Genomic DNA, 18,809 nt, shown 5'->3' with positions numbered 1-18,809 from the left:
CTCAGGCCATTAGGCCACATACAAGTAGTTGAATTGATTTGTACCATTTTTTTATAATTGTAACGAGTAGCGATGCATAACATACAATTTTAAACGGATTTAAAGTATTACATTCATCCAAAATATGTAGTGAAGTAAAAGTGGAAGTTGGAGAAAAGAATACTACTCCAGTAGAGAACAGATACAGCATTGTGGTACTTAAGTACAGTAGTAAAGTAGGTCCACTTCGTTATTATACATCTCTGTGGGTACCCTTACGTCCAGTAGTCATTTACTAGGCCTTGCTTGTTAGTCTTGTTAGGACTGATTAGGTAGGTCAGGAATTTTCCTTAGGAATAGTCAGCCCACAGAAACACATTATAAGTGGCATGGGTCCACAAGTACTATATCTCTCCGCTGGCTACAGGTTAGCATTTCTATACCGTTTGTGTTCCAGAAATGAAGTACAAAAACTGGATATCCGAGGCTGTCCAGAAAATGCAGCCTCTGAGTGGGCAGATCAGGAATCTTCGTTAGGAATTGTCAACTGATTAGTAGATGTTCCAACTTCGAAACACATTATAAGTGCGATTCACAAGTCCTATATCTCTCTGCTGGTTCCAGGTTAGCGTTTCTATATAGTACAATAAATGTGGTTGGTGTGGTGCAATCAAGCTGGGGTTTGATTCCTGAGCTGTGTCCGAAACTGTGCCCTATTCACACACAGCCTAAACAGAGGTTTATTGACATTCACGCTGTTTATGTGATGCAATCTGCTGTTGCATAGTAGTGAGGTCACACACACACACAGCGAGGTGTCCGAATTACATTGGTCGACCTCTGTAATTCGAGTAACCTCGTAAGTCACTCTGGACAAGAGCTTCAGCTCATGACTAAACCATGTGGCTCATCTGAGCAGCTGATTAAGGACCTGAATATAAAGCTAAGTGCTGAATTAGTATTAGGAGCTAGCAGTTCAGAGGAACTGTGGAAGTCTAGGCAAGCTCTGAAATTGAAGGCAATTCCTCAATATTACAGCAAAGGACATACAAGATGCTTTAGCTTCATTAGAAAGAAACCTGCGACCTCACTAAAGTCAACGTCTGAAGTATCTGAAGCAACATCTAGCTGAGCCAGAAGAAGCTGCTGTGGACTGCTGAAATAAACGCTGAACTGTCTGATCACAATCACCAAGTGTTTCTGCAACAAAGAGCAGCATTTGATCAAAAGAACCCCTTACCAACTGTTCAGTGTATGTGCGTGTGGGGAGGGGGCTGTGTGGCAGCCAGTGGCGAGGGAAACACTGCGTAGGGAGACTGAGGAATGGACTCCATTAACTATGAACAGTGGCTTTTACATTAGGATGATAGTCCAGCAGAAACCTCCACATCCACCATGATCTATTTGAAGGTGGTCTTTTTATGAACTGTCCACAGCACTTGTTTCTAAAACTCATCTGGCTGGATGTTCTGCAGCACAGTGTGTCTGCACAGTGAAACCATGCACCCCCTCTTGCCTCAGATGGATTCTTTCATGGAGGTTCCTGGCAGTCATTCAGGGAGTTTGATTTGCCTTGCCTTGGAGCAGTTCTCTCCAAGAGTTGGAGTCTCATGGTTGTCCAAATCTCATCTTTCAGCTTTCTGACACTGGGCCCTTCATTGTGCTCCAAAAGTCTTTGGTAGTCTTCAGATTTCAGAACGCCATGCATATAGTGAAGGCCTCCAGTGCCAGAAGCAGCAAAAACAACCCCAAACACCTCCGTCAGAGGTCGTGGGTCTTCTAGCAGGACAATGACCCAAAGCATACTTAAAAAAAAAAGCACCCCAAATAGTTTCAGACACGACGTCCTGGAGACCTGGAGATCAGATTTGACTTTTTTTCTCAGCTTTTTGTGTTGTTCCAAAGCAAAGAAAAGAAATGAACATTCAGAATTGCAACAGTGTTCTGGGAGAAGTGGTGCATATTCTAAAAGTAGTGCTGGGGTGCCAATATTTCTGGCTATTACAATAGAACCAGCTTTTTATTCTGATATTTTTGGACTGTTTTTTAGAAAGATAATGTTAGGCCCTCTCCACACGTATCCAAGACTTCCATACCTCTGTAATAGACAGAGGTGTCAAGTAACAAAGTACAAATACTTCATTACCTTACTTAAGTAGAAATGTTGGTTATTTATACTTTACTGGAATAATTATTTTTCACTTTTTTACTTCTACTCCTTACATTTTAAACATAACCTCCATCTGGAAAGTGTGAATTTGATGGTGTTTGGATGAGAAGTATAAACACATACCATTCTGACACCCTATTGGTTTGTAAGCAATCCATCGCACCTGCATACGTCACGTCACGCTCCAGCAAGGACATAGCAGATGTACGTAGTGTTATAAGATGATGTCAGTGGCAGAGACTCAAGAGAACTGGAGTGAAATGTCCTAGCATTACAATACTTCTAGGCAACTATCATCTCATCAACTCATCATATTTTCCCTCCATGAAACACATGTTAATGCTCAGCAGTTCACGGAGATGCTCCTTTAATAGATCTGATATTACTAAGATGCTTCATTTTCAATGGGCAGATCTGCAGCTGAAACAGGGAGCCTAGTGCAGCCCCACATTTTTCAACATCAACATTTTAATAGAATCATTATGAATTTTAGAAAAATGTTTTTGGGGAGGGGGGGTAGTGCACTTTAGCTGTTGACCTTTGTTTTCCTTACATTAATTTTACTTTACTTTTATACTTTAAGTAGTTTTAAACCAGTACTTTTACTTGAGTAAAAAGCTTGAAGTTAAACTATAGAAGTTTTTTAAAACCCTAGTATCTCCACTTCTACCTGAGTAATGAATGTGAATACTTTTAACATTCTGGTAATAAAACCCAATTTACAATACTGATATGTGGAAATCTAAAATCTAGTGTTGTTTGCATGTCAACACTGATACTTTACTATATAGGGAGTAAGGAGGTATTTGAAATGCAGTTTTTTTTTTTTAATTTGAAAATCAGCATTTTAAGAAAACTAATAAAGGTTTTTCCCTGACAAACAGACTTTTCAAAAATCACTTTGGAAAGTGTTTTTGAAAAGCTCTATTCGTGTGGACGGGAGGCCAATATGTAGACAAAAACCTCAGACAAAAAAAATATTCAGATACCTGTGTACCTTATTTTTCTTCCCCTAATTTCACGATTGCCAATTCTCACCCACTAGGTAGACCTCCCACTATCCCACTGATGCTACCAGTGCTGGAAAGGTGACATGAAAACGATGAGCCCTAACTGCCAGTGCGGTCTCTTTTGAAAAGCAGGAATTAGAGCATGTTTAATTCAAATCTTTTATTGCACTTTTTATTGCATTTTTTTGTCATTTGTAATGCACACTGCCCCTCCACCACATAAGTTCATACAGTATTTCATCCTTCTTTTTCACACAAGTTTAAATGTTCTTTACTTCTCGATGCATTTGGCTCATATTATCCAGGCTGACAAAATGAGATGGAAAGCTTCTCTCCAAAACAAAATAAAAACCACTAAAAAACAAAACAAAACAAAACAAACAAACAAACAAAAAACACATAAAAACTGTCTAGGTACAAACAAATGGCTTTTTCAAAATCATTATTTATATACAAGTTAAGACGTGATTCCTGAGCATTAACCCATTTAGGTCAACTTGTGATGCTGAAGAAACACAGTGACAGTGACCCTGTCAAAGTTTAACAAGAGCAAACAAATAGTTACATATTCAAATCTTTTTGTATTCACCATTTTTGATTGTAATTAACTTAATCAATGACATTATGCACCTAATAACAATGGTGGAAGTTCACCAGCGCTCCTGAGACCCTAACACAATAAATATGCATGAAAAACAAACTGATGTAAACAGAACAGCTTTAAGAATGATTAGTCTTAATATATAAAACACACCGTGAACACAAAACAATCAGCATTATATACACTGTACAAAAATCTATATCTTATCTTTAAAAGGCATCTGAGTTGTATCAGGGATGAGCTAGAAAACTACTGCTGTAAGCTATAAACAGGGTTGGCCTGAAGGACGTTTCACAGGCTTTGAATACTCACTGGCGTTTCAAAACCAGTGTCTGAACACCACTCCTCACTACTTTAGTATTTGTTCCACAATTAAAGCAACGCTATGTAACATTTTTCCTTCAACATCATGCTGATGCTCCACTGACCTGGAATATTGAGAACAGCGTCTCTATTGGTGCTACTCACTATGTAACGTTGGAGAAGTGGGCAGGATAACGTTTGGCGAAAGCTACAGTGTAAAATGAGTCATATTTGTGTAACATCCGGTAATATTTATTCTACAGTCTAGTCTTTCAGTGACAGTTCTGTAGATCTTATATCGTCCAGAAAAAAACCTGTGGTCCTTAGTGGTGGCTCAAAGCACATTACACTTCCTGAAAGTAAGGGGAGCCCAGGACCAAGAAATGCCAGTTTTCCATAGTGCTGCTTTAATTGTAATTTTGGGTACAGTGGGGTTCAAAAGTCAGAGACTACTGCTACTGTAATATTGCATTCTTTTCTAATTGAATACAACATGTTTTAAATGATTAAGGCTTTTAAACAATTAAAATATTTAATTTAATTGTTTTAATTGCTGAATATTTCACTCTAAAGAAAATGTGGACAATGTTAACAGAGTATGGTCAGACTGAATGGTCAAAAGAAGCATTTTAGGATGCACAGCACATTGAATCTTAAAGTTAATGGGCTACAACAGCACCAGACTACATCAGGTACCACTTCATTAAACCAAAAGCAGAAGGCCGAGGCTGCAGTGGACACAGGCCCACCAAAACTGGAGAGTTGAAGACTAGAGAAACGTGGTCTAAAGCCTGGTCTGAATAAAAGTGATGTCTGTTTAGGCACACCGATGGTAGGATCAGAATGTGGGACCACAATTTACTCATCTTCCAACGACTACTTCCAGCATGAGAATGCACCATGTTACACAGCAAAAGATGTCTCAAACTGGTTTCATAAACATGACAAGGAGTTCATTGTTCTTCAGATCCCCAGTTACTGGCTCTGAATCCGGCAGAACACCTTTGGGATGTAGTAGAACAGGAGATTCGCAGCATGAAAGAACTGAGGCTGTTCTGAGAGCAAAGGGAGGCTCCACCTAGTGTTAAAATAGTCTCCCTGACAAAGTGCTCTGTGTATACTTTATAGGGCTGCACAACATATCGTTCCAGCATAGTCATCGCAATGTGGGCATGCGCAATAGTTACATCGCAGGACGTGCAGTCATTAAAGGCTATTTTAATAAAATGTGACAACTTTTTGCTGCTTGATACAAAAGTAAATTGCACACTGTCCTCATCTTCCCTGACGTATCGACCAGAGGCAGATGACCAATATCGTTTACCTCACTCCAATCTTGAATACACAGAGTGCATCATAAATGTTGTGGCCTATTGGATCACTGACTTCTAGAGTAAATTCTTGTATTTTCAGTATTGCAAGTATAATCGCAACCCATTTGCCATGCTACCTTTGCTGATAGTACTGGTACTGTCTGCAGCTGCTGCGTTTTGTTTGTAAATGATAATTTTACTGTTAATAATAAACAGATGTATCGCATGGAAGTATCCCCACCATCATAACTTAGGAAGAACTCAGCCAGTTTGCATTGCTTTGCCTGTAGATCACATCTACCTTTAAGTTGTTTTGGCTTAAGTGTAAGAATCGCAAAACCACACACACACACACACACACACACACACACACACACACACACACACACACACACAATAAATGTAAAGGTGTTTGTTAAAGTAGTAAGAAAGTTATTGCAGTTTACAGGGATGCACCAATCCGACTTTTTGTGTTTCAACACCAATACATAAACTAACAATATATATATATTATATATATTATATATCACCATGTGGGGGAGACTTAAGGCATCAGGATTGACTTAAACATTACTTTACTAACTTTGTACATAATACAAATATATACTGTATAAATATAACAGGTAGAAATGAACCAAATTTTTAATTAAAAAACTTTAATTAAAAAAAGACTCTGGGAGAGAGATCCCCCGCTCGCTGCTCTTGAGTAAACAAAGCAGGCTGCTGAAGGCAATGTGTGTGGATTTAAGCAGTCTTAGGTAGTCTTGAGGTTCGCTATGATGTGTGTGTATCATGTCTGTATGTTACTCTGATCCAGGGTTATGAAGCCTAGAATACAGTCGGTGCAGGAATCAGGTATAATGAATGAATTGGTAATAATATACCCAATCCAGCTAATTTTGTTAGTATCTGGACTGATATCTGATCTCAGTTTCCAGATAGGTGCATCCCTAATAATTTAGGCCACATTGTTGTGTTTTTAAAAAGCTGAAGCTTCTAAATAAAACAGATAGCACATATTCTAACTAGTCAGGCCAGTCCTGGTATCTAGACATTGTTCAGCAAAATATCTTAATTTCTCTTGTTTGCTGGCTACTGAATAACCACCATCATTCAATAGGACCCACATATCCAGACTTTATAAACCAAACATATTTGGTGATCAAAACATCTCGTCACATCCAAAGACTCTTTCTTTGGTATGAAATAAAATGCATCTCAGCATGTAAAAACAAAAAGGGGTTATAGATGCCCAACCCTGCTCCTGGCTATGTACCGCCTTACAGAGTTTAGTTCCAACCCTAATCTAACACACCTGCTTCAGTTTCTCAAGTTCTTCAGAAGCATCAGAATGTCAGAACTAGGGCAGTAGTTCTTCCAAAGCAGAGATGGGCATGCACAGTCTAAGCATAGCTTCAAAATCTAAAAGAAAAACCTTCATATCACAGTTCAGTGCTGTCCTTGGTGATGGTCTAAAGGTAGTCGGATAAGCTTCATTGTGGTGGTACGGAGAAGACCTTCAGATCACTATGCTGGTGCCACTGCGAGAGCTCTTATCCTAAAGAAGAGAGATAGAGGTCTTTAGTTAACGTACCGGAGAAGTGCGCATTCAGTGGTACTGTGAGCTAAAAAACAACGAACTGACTGACTGTCAGAACGTTCAGAATGAACACCTGGAGCCCAACTCAGGTATATACACATTTTAGCCTGAAAATAAAGTGAAGAGGTCACATGGAAAGCAATGATGCCCTTTCGGATACAGGTCCTAACAGGCTGGTTTGAACATAGGTATGTTACTGTTCAAAAGTAACAACAGTGGAACCAGCCACCAAATATAGTGGCACTGCGACAGCTCATGCAGAAGCTGCATAGCATAGCAGCTAAGTATAGCTTTGTATTTAGCCTAGTAATTATTCCTGAGTTTTACCGGACTTTAGGCCGACTTTAGCACTCCCCTTCTCCAGGTAATAGCACTGTAAAAGTCTCGGCCATTAGGCCTGGTTTGCGTAGCAATGTGGCGGTGATGTGCTGCTCTCCAGTGTTACTGATGCACTTCATAGGGAAAGTTTTGTCTGAAAAACACCATCATTTCCCTAAAGAGGCTTTGAACTGCTCCACTTTTTAGAGCACTGGTTCTGGCTTGTGTACTACTGTTTGGTCCCTGTATTGTTTGGATAGTCCCACAATCTATGTCAGAGAGCCAATCAATGTCCATTTGATAAACAGCTATACAGATACGTATGATACTTAGTGATTCATTAAGACGGACACTTTACTACAAGTTCTTGGACTGGGCAGGGCCCTTGCCAGGAATTTTGGGCCCCATGAAAACATTTAAGACTGTGCCCAAAAACTAACAATTCTGTAAAAAACTCAGTTTATACATTTTTAGGGCCCCTATCAATCACAAGCTTTTAGAATTGCCCTAACCTCCTCTCTCTGCATATGGGGCCCCTGAAGGTACAGAAAGTACCGCAGCAGTCATGCTTTCGCCGGTACCGATAAAGGCAGCATAATTAACCTGCACATGTAGTCGACATCAGATGCAAAGGGAAGGAGAACCAGTGATGTAGTGTCAAGTTCATAAAAAAAAAAAAAAAAATCATATTAAAAAAATATATATATGTAAACAGCATTTACTCCCCACTGCATTTCTGCTCATAACGCTATTGGACTATTAGCATGCTGTGTGTGCAGCAACCTCTGAGATTTCTTAACACTAGAAGTGCTGCGCTGGTGTAAACTACTTACGTTCTGGAAGCGCAGTGAATACCTACTAAAAGCAAGTTCTACATATTTACAGAGCAGTTCGGCGGTCAAAACACGGCTGAGTGTTTAAACAAGAAATCTGTTACTAAAGTATAAATGGTCTCTAGTTGAAGCATTATGCTTATATGCCAATGCTGGACATGATATATGTTCTAATCAACAAGTTCAAGTTTTTTATGCCCAGGCTGGCGGTCACTGTTGGCATGCTGTACCATAACTGATTAACAGATATTGTTAACAATATTGTTTGTAATACTAATAGGATATTTTGTCTGATAATAAATCACCTAGATTATTTGCATTATTATTTTTTTTTTCCCATTATTTATTTTTTTCATTTTCAAGCAGATGGGCAATGCAGTAGAAATGCAATGTCACCATAAAGTTGAAGTTTGAAAAGGTGGGTTTTTTTTTTGTTACAATATTAGTTTGTTTTTAATAGCAGTTAAGTCTTATTACTTAAAGAGAAGATAACACTTTATTAGCCAACGACTCCATCCTGCTATTGTTGCTTGTTTATGTTGAAATAAATGTATTCAACTGGTTTGTTTCTGGTTATTGTCTCAAACTACTATTTATGGTATTGTGACATCCATACAAGACAGCCAATAAGTGTTCACTTGATACACAGCTACGTTAATACGGGTGATGTGTAGTAGGAGGTTTAGACGGTGTACATGGCCATACATGGACTTAATGACGCTACACTTTTTTGATCGCCTTTTCTGTTGCAACGCAGATATGAGACATGGATCCAACACAGAAGTATAAATTAGGGATCAGGTAAATGCTGCAGCAAATGATTTAAAACCTGAGAAACTGTAGTGCACCGTGATTGTTTTAGAATGATTTTGTATTTATTATTTACAACTAAAATTTTAATAAATCATTACCAAACTTCAAATAGTACTTTTTTTTTTTAAATGCTCGGTTGTAGTATTGCAAACTGTCACGGTAAGAAAATTAGAAATTGTAACTTTATAGTAGAAGGACAAACACTTTCTATACCCAAAGTCTGTGAATATTATATTAAAAACTTTTTAGCTGTTTGTGACAAGAACTGCACTTTCTGTAAGTTTTTCAGTGGTTTTAACAAAATCAGAGCCTTACAGAGAAACGGTCAGGGCGCTTCATCGGCTTCTGTCCCGGCTCGTATTCGCTGTAGCTAGGAGGGTGGTCAGAATATGCTCCGCCTCTTGCTCCTCTGGGGCCTCCCCTTCTGCTGTCTGCATCGCTGGTCGAGTCCCAAGAGCCCCGACGGCGCTGAGGAGAGTAGCTCTGATCATGTCTGGGTGGACCGGGACGGCGTGGGTCCACCAGCAGGTCGTCCCGGGAGCGGGAGCGTGGGCGGTAGCCAGGCCCTCCGGCCCGGCTTCGGTTATCCAGCACATCTTCTTGACTGTAGCTTCGGGTCATGTTGCGTTCGGACGGAGGGGGGTAGTGGCGGCCATAGCCGGAAGAGCCACTAGGGGGGCGCGTTCCATGGGGACGGCGGGAGGAGGGGCCGTCACCTAGTCCGGAGAGCATGCTGGGAGGACCGGCGGAGAAGGGCACGTTCTGGGGCATGTGCTGCGGCGGAGGGGGGATATGCTGCATGGCAGGTTGTGGCTGGAGGAGGGGACTGTTCATGTCCATGCCTCGCATCTGACCCTCCAGGAAGTCAAGCACTTGGTTTGTGCCATGCACGCTGCCATGAACACTACCGTTGCCGTGCATGCTGGGTGGCGGCATGACAATGGGCTGAGGAGGCGGGAGGGGCATGGGGGCCATGGGAATCTTTCCAGATGCCGAGCCTGGTAGGAGAAAGCAGACTGTAGTTAATGCTTTTGTTCCGGCTCATACAGTCTCAAGACTTTGACAATATTGACACTGGACGATCACAGTGGTCATAAGGGTATGTGCTGCTCTCATGCAGCTAGATGGCCATGTTTAAGCAGATACTGTTTGTATACGCATCTGGATACATATTTAGCACCAACAGCCTGACTGTAATTACTGACTATTATGGTGGCTCTAGTCAGCCAGACGTAGTTGGTGCTAAATCTTCCTCGTCAACTTGATGTGTCTGGGCTCTTAGATCACATACATATCCAGATACATATACAAATATAGATCAGCCATAACATTAAAACCCACTAATACTTAACATTGATTATGTGGTTACAATGGCTAATTGTGATTTATTTTCTACTTTTATCTATTTATTGCAGCCTTATTGCAGTATTATTTGGCTTCATGACAACCCCCCCCCACACACACACACACACCATGGTATTTGTTTTTATTGGCTTATTATTATTTTATTATTTATGGTTGTACATTATCTTATTTACCATTGTAAAGTAATTTTAGAAGCTAAAAGTACAATCATAATAATAATAAAAATAAAAGCAATAATAAGTTATTATTACTACTACTATTATTAATCAAAATCAATTTAGTTTTTTGCCTTTAAAATATGACCCTAAAAATAGAGACCTAAATGTTACCACTAAGAAAGATGACTAGGAATGCTCAACATAGATAAGACAAATAATAAATAAATAAAAATATAATAACTAAAAGTATAATAGTGCATACAAAAGAACCTTTGATGAACTGACCTGCATACAGCATGGGATTCATCTGGTATGTGGAGCTGTGAGCACTCAGGGGGGCATAGATTGGCTGCCCATTTGTCCAGGCGCTCATGGCCTTCTGAGCATCTTTCATCATCCTGTGCTGCATCACCGCTGTGGAAGAACAGGTGGTCAGTACAAACACTTTCTGTTCTAGCCAAAGGTATACGATGTCTGAAATTGCATTACACGTGTTGGTCACAAGAGGGTGCCCTTGTATTTCTGAGTAAACTGCAGTTGAGGAAGCAACAGTCACACACTGTATTTCACAACACTGGGTGTTGTGAAATACTGCATGGATTTTGCATTATATATATATATAAAATGCATGGATTTTGCATTATATATATATATATATATATATATATATATATATATATATATATATATATATATATATATATATAAAATAGATCATCATACCAAACGATAACCACACACCAAACAAAATCAAACAGAGTTTGTGACAGTTATGTAACACTGAAAGACTGAACTGCTATTAAGCAAAAGATTTACAGCAATAGTTTGTGTCTGTGTGTCTGTTTCACCTTTCTCGGGGCAGCAGCAAGTCTGTGGGCAGCATGGGCAGCGGACATAACAACAGCAGCGCTGAGGACAACACTGGCAGCAGCAGATCCCAAAGAGGATGATGAGGAGTACAGCTCCAATGATAATGAAGAATACAGTCAGCCAGTCTGGAAAGACACACAGGGGCACATCTGACTTTAAGAAATGGCCTAATCCATCCTCTCAAAATCAGGCTGCTACACCCATATATGTTTTCCTACAAAGCTACAGAGGAAGAAGAAGAAGCTGCTTACGGTAGACAACGAGTTTGACGTATTTGTCTCCACCACCGGACGTATCACCAGCAGCTTCGATGGAGCAGTAATAGACACCGTTATCCCACCACATCACCTCATTGATCACCAGGTCAGCCTCTGAGTGAAAAGACAGAAAAACATTCATCAGCATACTTACTGTGCCTGTGCTTCATCTGAATGCTGAAGCATTACAAAAATGAGCAATTTGAACAATGCCATAGAAGAACCATTTTTGTTTTTTATAAAGAACCATTTTTGTAAAAGAGAGATGAGTGTAACAAACCTTCAAATTGGTAAAGAACATTTACTTTGACTTCTTTAAACCTTTAAACTGAGCTTTACACATACATAGTGCTTTTTCTACAGCATTACTCAAAGAACCCCTTGTAGCACCTTCATTTTTTAAGAGAAAATCTTAAATTTTTAAGATCGTTGTGGCAGAGATTAGGAACAGGGATATTACATTTTGAATATCATGAAGTTTAGTTTTTCAGTACATTTGCTTTAAGGATTGGCATAAAAGGTTTTTAGAGTGTCTGCTCTGTTACCAAGGTCTATGATAGTGTGCATGTGTGACATCGTGGTTCTTCAGATAAGCATCTCAAAAGACCTGTATGCCCTTCTTGGGTTCCAAGAGGCTAACCACAGCGAGAGTTCAGAAGGGCGTGAGAACACACACATACATACTGTCTAAATACACGATTTCAGTGTTTTCCATTGACTAATGAATAAGTTAGGCTAATCTGCCTGATAACGGAACTAATCCAGCAACAGCATGTTGGCCTAGGATATTGTTTGCTTGCATACAGAAGCAATGATCACATTAGCTGAAGAGTAACATCAATAGTGTTTGCTGCAGAACCTTTTAGATCTGCTGTAATCATACAGACGCCTGTGATGCTTCTTCAGATTGTGGTGTTGCCACGTGAGGTTAGCACCAAGGCTCGACATGAAACCAAAAAAAAACTCCCCCACTCACAATAACTAACCCAGCAACAGCATGTTAGCCTATGATACTGTTTGCTCGCATACAGAAGATGATAAGAGTATATATATATATATATATATTTTTTTTTATTTAATTTTGGATCTCTACGTGTATGGCAGCCATTTTATTCCAGGCATTTCATCAAACAAAGCTGAGTTGCAAACTCAGGATTAGGAAACTTTAGGATTTTCAGCTGGTATTTTGTGAAATTCATACTTCCTTCAACCCGTGCAATCCAGCCAATGCCACTTAGCCTGATAGATCCACCCTCATGCAGGGTGACAACACTTGACCATAATTCCTGTGGCCTCATGCAAACACTGAAAGCTTTCATTTTCAGATCTTTATACAGTTGCTTGTTGAAATTTGGTTCAAGAGATCTTGTAAAACAAATCAGAGCATGTGCAATGCTTAGAGTACCTAAGCTTTTCATGATTAGCTAAGGAGGCTGTGTCTGCTACTTCAGATATTATATACATACATACATATATGTGTGTGTGTGCATAAGCCAGAAAAAGAACCTATAAGACCTACTGTAGCAGACCATAAGCTAAGAGGAAAAAAAAACGTACTGTTCTGGATGGAGATTTTGCGTTCTCTGTATTCTGGACCCAAAGTGGCCTCATTTGTGCCTTGCTTCTGAGCCACAATCCTGACTGTGCGCTGGCGGTCTGGACAGTCGTTGGATGGATCCTGACCCAGCTGCAAAGCGGCTTGGTAGCCTGCAGAACAAGAAACATTTTAGATGGGCGTAAATAAACAACAACTGAAAACCTGGGCATTAAGTTATCAACAGCAAATCATTCATCAGATTTTCCTTCATAAATTCAGAAAGGACTAAAAGGCGGTTATTGGGCCTCATTCACCAAATGTTCTTAAAAAGACATTTCTTACGCTGTTGTAACGTCAATTCTGACATCCACCAGTGTTTTCTAATTTAGGATTTGTTCAATTCATGAGAACAATGGGATCCAACTTTATAAGAGCAGAGCTGTGAACAATTTTGTGCTTTAAAAACAAAACAAAAAAACCCATGAATCTGATGTCGACCTTTTCTTCAAACACATTTAAGAACATTTAAGGAAGATATAACCTTAACAGAAGACCTCAATAATGAATAACTATAACCATCTGGTAAAGTACTGTAATAACAATAAAGTAATTGCTATAAATTGGGCTGAACGATTTGAGGAAATGATGTAATTGCTGCACATTCATTTTCCTGCACATTATTGCTATTGCGATTTACACTGCAGTTCTGTTTTAATGAATTAAATTCCAAACCTGTTTTAGTGGTTTCATGTATCTATCAAGTATAATTGTGTCCTTATTCATACACAGAACAGATCTGCAGGGTTCACAGAAGACATCCAAAGCCAAGAATGAATAACAAGACAAATAACGCAAAAAAAATGATCACATAAGCGGAGTAGTAACATCAATAATAATGGGCCTTTGTGAGCTTATCATTTGACGCCTCTGTCACTGGGCTTCGTGTTAGAACATGGGGACTGAGGTGGGAGTTTGTTGCTGGACCTTTCAGACCTGCTTTGACGTCTGTGATGCCTCTTCAAATGCTGACAGAGGTTTGTGGACAGTACTGTGACACTGCAATTTCCTTCGGGATCAACAAAGAGCCATCTTATCTTACTTGTTAATGCCTGGTGTTTAAAATGTGACAAGATAGAAAGTAATGTGCCATTTCATTAAAGGTAGGTCACAAACTATTGTGCTTAAAATGAAAAACGAAAGTCTTTAGGAAACTGGATTAAAAAAACATAAGTACAATTGGAATGAACACTAAAATAATAACTACCACAGCTGAAATGAACAGAAATAGTATGAGTGAAAATGGTGAGAATTACTTGAGTTTCTGTTGAGGTTAAGCATGTAACTGAAACTAAACCATTAAAATCACAACTGTTCAAGTACTCGTTCGTACACACCCCTCACGTTTGAATGGGAGTCAATCTGACACTCTGCCCTATTCAGAACCTTGTGCCTTGAAGCTGTGATATTCTAAATAGGACAGAGACGTGGACTGCTTTTCGGCACCTGCCCACCATAAAAGCTTTAAACACAATAGTTCACCCCTTATGGGGCGACAATGACACACCTCTTTAAGCGTGGCTGCGAAGCTGTTAACTGAAACCTACGGTTTCGACCATACACCAAATCTGTGGCCCATTTTTACTTCCCACCTGTAGAGTAGTACTCCAGCACGGGGTCTTTGCAGTAGGACTTATAACGCCAGGTGACCATCACATTCTGAATGGTTGCTGAAGTTGAATAGTCGCACCGCAACGTGACTGAGGCGAAAAGGGCTGTGCTCATCTCCGTGACTGGAACGTTCACCTGAGCGGCCAGGATACCTTGAGCGTGAGAAACAGAAAAGAGAACGATGGGGAAAGAGTTTTACAGGAACAAAAGCACTGCAGAATATGTTACCCTCACTGGATTCCTCATTTACGAGCACTTTATTAGCATCGCTACACTAATAATGGTTAGGCCCTCCCTTCTGCTCTCAAACAGCCTGGACTGTTGACACAAAACAGATCACTGGATTCATGCTGTTGGTACCAAATTCTGACCCTTCCAATCCCAGTGCCTCAGCAGAAATTGAAATTCATCAGACCAGGCTACATTTATTCCCCCCATTTTTAAAAGCCCAGTGTCCACTGCAGCCGTAGCTTTCTGTTCGTGGCTGGCAGAAGAGGAACCCAGCAGGTTGTAGCCCATCGAACTTAAGGTTGGACATGCTGTGCTTTTCTGCTCAATATAATTGAACAGAGTGGTTATCTGAGCTACCATAGTCCCTTAGCTTGAACCAGTCTGACCATTCTCTCTTGACCTTTCTCATTAACAAGGCATTTCTGCCTGCAGAACTGATGCTCACTGGATGTTTTCTTTATTGTACCATTCTGAGTAAACTATAGAGATGGCTGTGCTGGAAATCCCAAGAGATCAGCAGTTCTCATACTCTCGTACTCAAACCAACCGGTCACGTCTCTCTAAATCACATATTCCCCCTTTCTTATGGTTGATTTACCTGCTGGCCCACATGACTGACTGATTAGATAACTGCATGAATAAGTAAAAGTACAGGTGTTCCTAATTAAGTGATCGGTGAGTACATGTTATAATGCAAACGATGTACCTGAATGATACCAATAACAGCCCTTCAGAGTATGATAGAGTGAGAGAGAGTTAGAGTCAGAGAAAGAGAAAGAGAGAGAAATCCTAGCCCTGCTAAAGAAAGCAACACGCAAAAACCTGTCCAACTGGAAAGGAAGAGGAAGAACAGGAAATGCGGTCATGCCATTAAAACCCCCACCAACACACACTCTCTGTCCGTCTCTCTCTCACACACACTTTGTCACAGTGTTCTGCTTAAACAAGAAACAGGCCAGAGCCAAATATTCACGTTATTCCACATATGAAACCTCACAGGTTAACAGCAGAGGTGTGTATAGGCGGATAGCTTATGACCTTCACTGCAGCAAAACAAGACCTACTGTTACTGTCACTATTGGTATAAAATAAAGACTGTATGTTAAAAAAACAACAACAACAACAACAACAAAAAACAGCTGCAGTAAAAAATCTAAAGGGCTACTGTTACACTCTAAAATACACCTAAAATAAACCTAGAAAGAAAGAAAAAGAAAAAATGAATGACTAAAAAATAAAGTAAGTTAGTAAATAAAATATTTAATAATATAGTAATATTTAAAAATGCTAATATACTTGAGAAAATAGTAAAAAAATATGATAAGTAAAAAAACATCAAATTGTTGCTTATATAATATTTTTATAGATATTTTTAGATTTTTATTTATTTATTTATTTATTTTTTTTTGGCCTAACGTGTTAGTACTTAAAGCTTCAGGCTTCATATGTTAAATATGATTCTTATTTTCTGTTCATATTAAAATCCCCCTTTTGTAAGCAACTGTACCTGTGTGTGTGTGTGTGTGTGTGTGTGTGTGTGTGTGTGTGTCAGATGTGCGTTAAACGTCCCCGCTTAGGTTTGTTTACTTGTTTCACAGGACAGTCAACGATGAGCTACCTCGTGTTTCGGGAAAGGACTGAACATTCCTGGAGGAGGAGATGTGGACAATGGTGTGGCCAGGAATGGTCGCATGTGGACAATAAACAGGAGGAGGACGGAAACGTAGGGAGGAAGGAGAAACGCATCTCTGGGTGTCATCAGTAAACACTTTTCAGTCACGTGACCGATACCGGTTTCCACGGCAACCTGCTTCTTTTGCGCCTCGCGCTCGGTTTCGACTGAGACGTTACAGCTATAGCTAGCTAGATTCGTTAGCACCAGCTAAACACGGTGTTTTATTAGGTTCATTTGTAATAAGTTAGCTAAATTAATTAATTAATTAATTAATAAAATGAAAAACATTACTATTATAACTGTAAACAAATAGTTAAGTTAAGATATGCTATCTAAGTAGCCAGTTAGCTAGCTAAGTAATCTTGAGTCCAGCCTTACCTGAGAGCAGGAAACCAAAAACCAGCGGGACCGCTGTCGATAGCAGCCTCCCCATTGTGGTCGAGTCCGGCGGTCAGAGAGCGTTTATTCGACCTCCAGACACGTTAGAAAAGCCTTGAGCGGAACCTGAAGAAATGCAGATACGAGGGACCGGCGATAAACAGCCGGGGTTTGTGCTCTGAAACAGAAAGCTCGCCGACGCTCCTCACAGTGTCCCCCTCACCCTTTCGCTCCTGCGTCTGTTTCCTGCTGTCTGTCGGCCACGCCCTGACACAGGTGTATCAGACGACGTCATGCGGCCAGGTAAAGTGAAATGGAGCAGCAAGCCATCACAAGTTAAGGCTCTTTGTAAATTAGACTGCAAAAAAAGTCCAATAACATTTTTTTCATAAAATAAAACATCTTTAAATGCATTAAATTGAATCATAGATTCAATCTGAGCCATATTCTAGTCCTAGTTCTGTGTTGCAATCTGCAAGTAGTTTACTATTATTAAAGGATACTATTAAACCTTATTTCCTGAACAAACTGATATTTTACACAAACAATTTCAAGGTTCCACGACATATAAAACATGTAAAAATGTAACTAAATAACAGTTCATTCACCATATCCACACTGTGCTGTATGCACTCTGCACTTTAACAGGAACTCTACCTGAGCACTAGCTGCTATACTCATCCCTGCACTGTACGCTCTGTTTACAACACCAGACTGATCTACCTCAGCATGCACTTACCATTTACTGTCAGTGTAGTACCTTAGTTTACACCCTAATCATGCAGCCTCATGCACACATTTGGACATGTACAGATTTGTATATTTTTGTATGTATTGTCTATGTACTTATTGTCTATGTACCCTGTCTCGTGTTTTGTCTATTGACTTTGCACTATTGTATGTCCTACCTACTCTGCACTGAAGACATAGCCACAAAACATATTATATTCAATAAAGTTGAATTAAATTGAATTGAATGAAATTCCACATTTTTAATACTAACATTTAATACTGAACGTCAGTGTAATCAGCACCTAACTTTAAAATGAACAGTTTACACAAGATATATAATCATTCAAATTATATATATCATCAAGTAATCATTCATTCGTTCATTCTTCTTCTTATCTGCTTCTTCCTGGTAGGTACAGTCAGTATCTGGAGCCTGCCCAGAAGCATTGGACACAAAGGCAGGAACACATCCTGGACAGGGCACCAGTCCGTCAAACGGTATCACACACTATTTACAGTATTTTTTAAATGATTCAGAAAGTGAATGTCCTTTCTGGCATCATTTATCGTTCCTTACATGTTAATTTTAAAACACGTTTCTTAAATGTCTTAAAATACTGAAACCTTTTTCAGCCTGCAGCCAGCAGATGGCATTAAGCGCTTTCTAGTTGATATTCTTGCAGCTCTTCAACGTCTTAGTTGTTGAATTGGTACATCCAGAAACCTCCTCCAGCTATGGCTGTTCAGGGTGTCACTGCTGTGACTAAACGCTGTGCTTCTGTAAGGAAATGGTAATTTTATAGGCAAGGGAAAACAATTCCCAGGGGAATTCCACCTATGTTTCAAAATCACTGCTGTAATCCAGCTGTAGAAACATCATTCAGAGTGAATGTTGATGGTGTGTTACAGAAAAACTCACATTGAGGTGCTTGGAACTCGAGATGCCATGACTACAGCCCAAATGTAGCCTGCTGTTTACTATCTGAAATGAGCAGCGA

General features: G+C 39.7%; 1 protein-coding gene across 1 annotated transcript; it reads right to left on the bottom strand.

Annotated features, from left to right (window-relative positions):
- Window positions 1-6,817: 6,817 nt before the first annotated feature.
- ildr1a (immunoglobulin-like domain containing receptor 1a) lies at window positions 6,818-17,134 on the bottom strand. Its single transcript, XM_072657524.1, has 8 exons — window positions 17,080-17,134; window positions 14,777-14,947; window positions 13,148-13,297; window positions 11,585-11,704; window positions 11,312-11,458; window positions 10,749-10,877; window positions 9,256-9,938; window positions 6,818-6,934 (listed from the first exon to the last, which is right to left on the bottom strand). The coding sequence occupies exons 1-8, from the start codon at window positions 17,132-17,134 to the stop codon at window positions 6,896-6,898; spliced, it is 1,494 nt and encodes a 497-aa protein (XP_072513625.1). The 3' UTR covers window positions 6,818-6,895.
- Between the last annotated feature and the right edge of the window lie 1,675 nt (window positions 17,135-18,809).

This window comes from Salminus brasiliensis, chromosome 15, assembly GCF_030463535.1.
Source record: "Salminus brasiliensis chromosome 15, fSalBra1.hap2, whole genome shotgun sequence".
Lineage (NCBI taxonomy): Eukaryota > Metazoa > Chordata > Actinopteri > Characiformes > Bryconidae > Salminus > Salminus brasiliensis.
The sequence above is the reverse complement of the archived record's forward strand: the minus strand, read 5'-3'. Positions and strand labels throughout refer to the sequence as shown.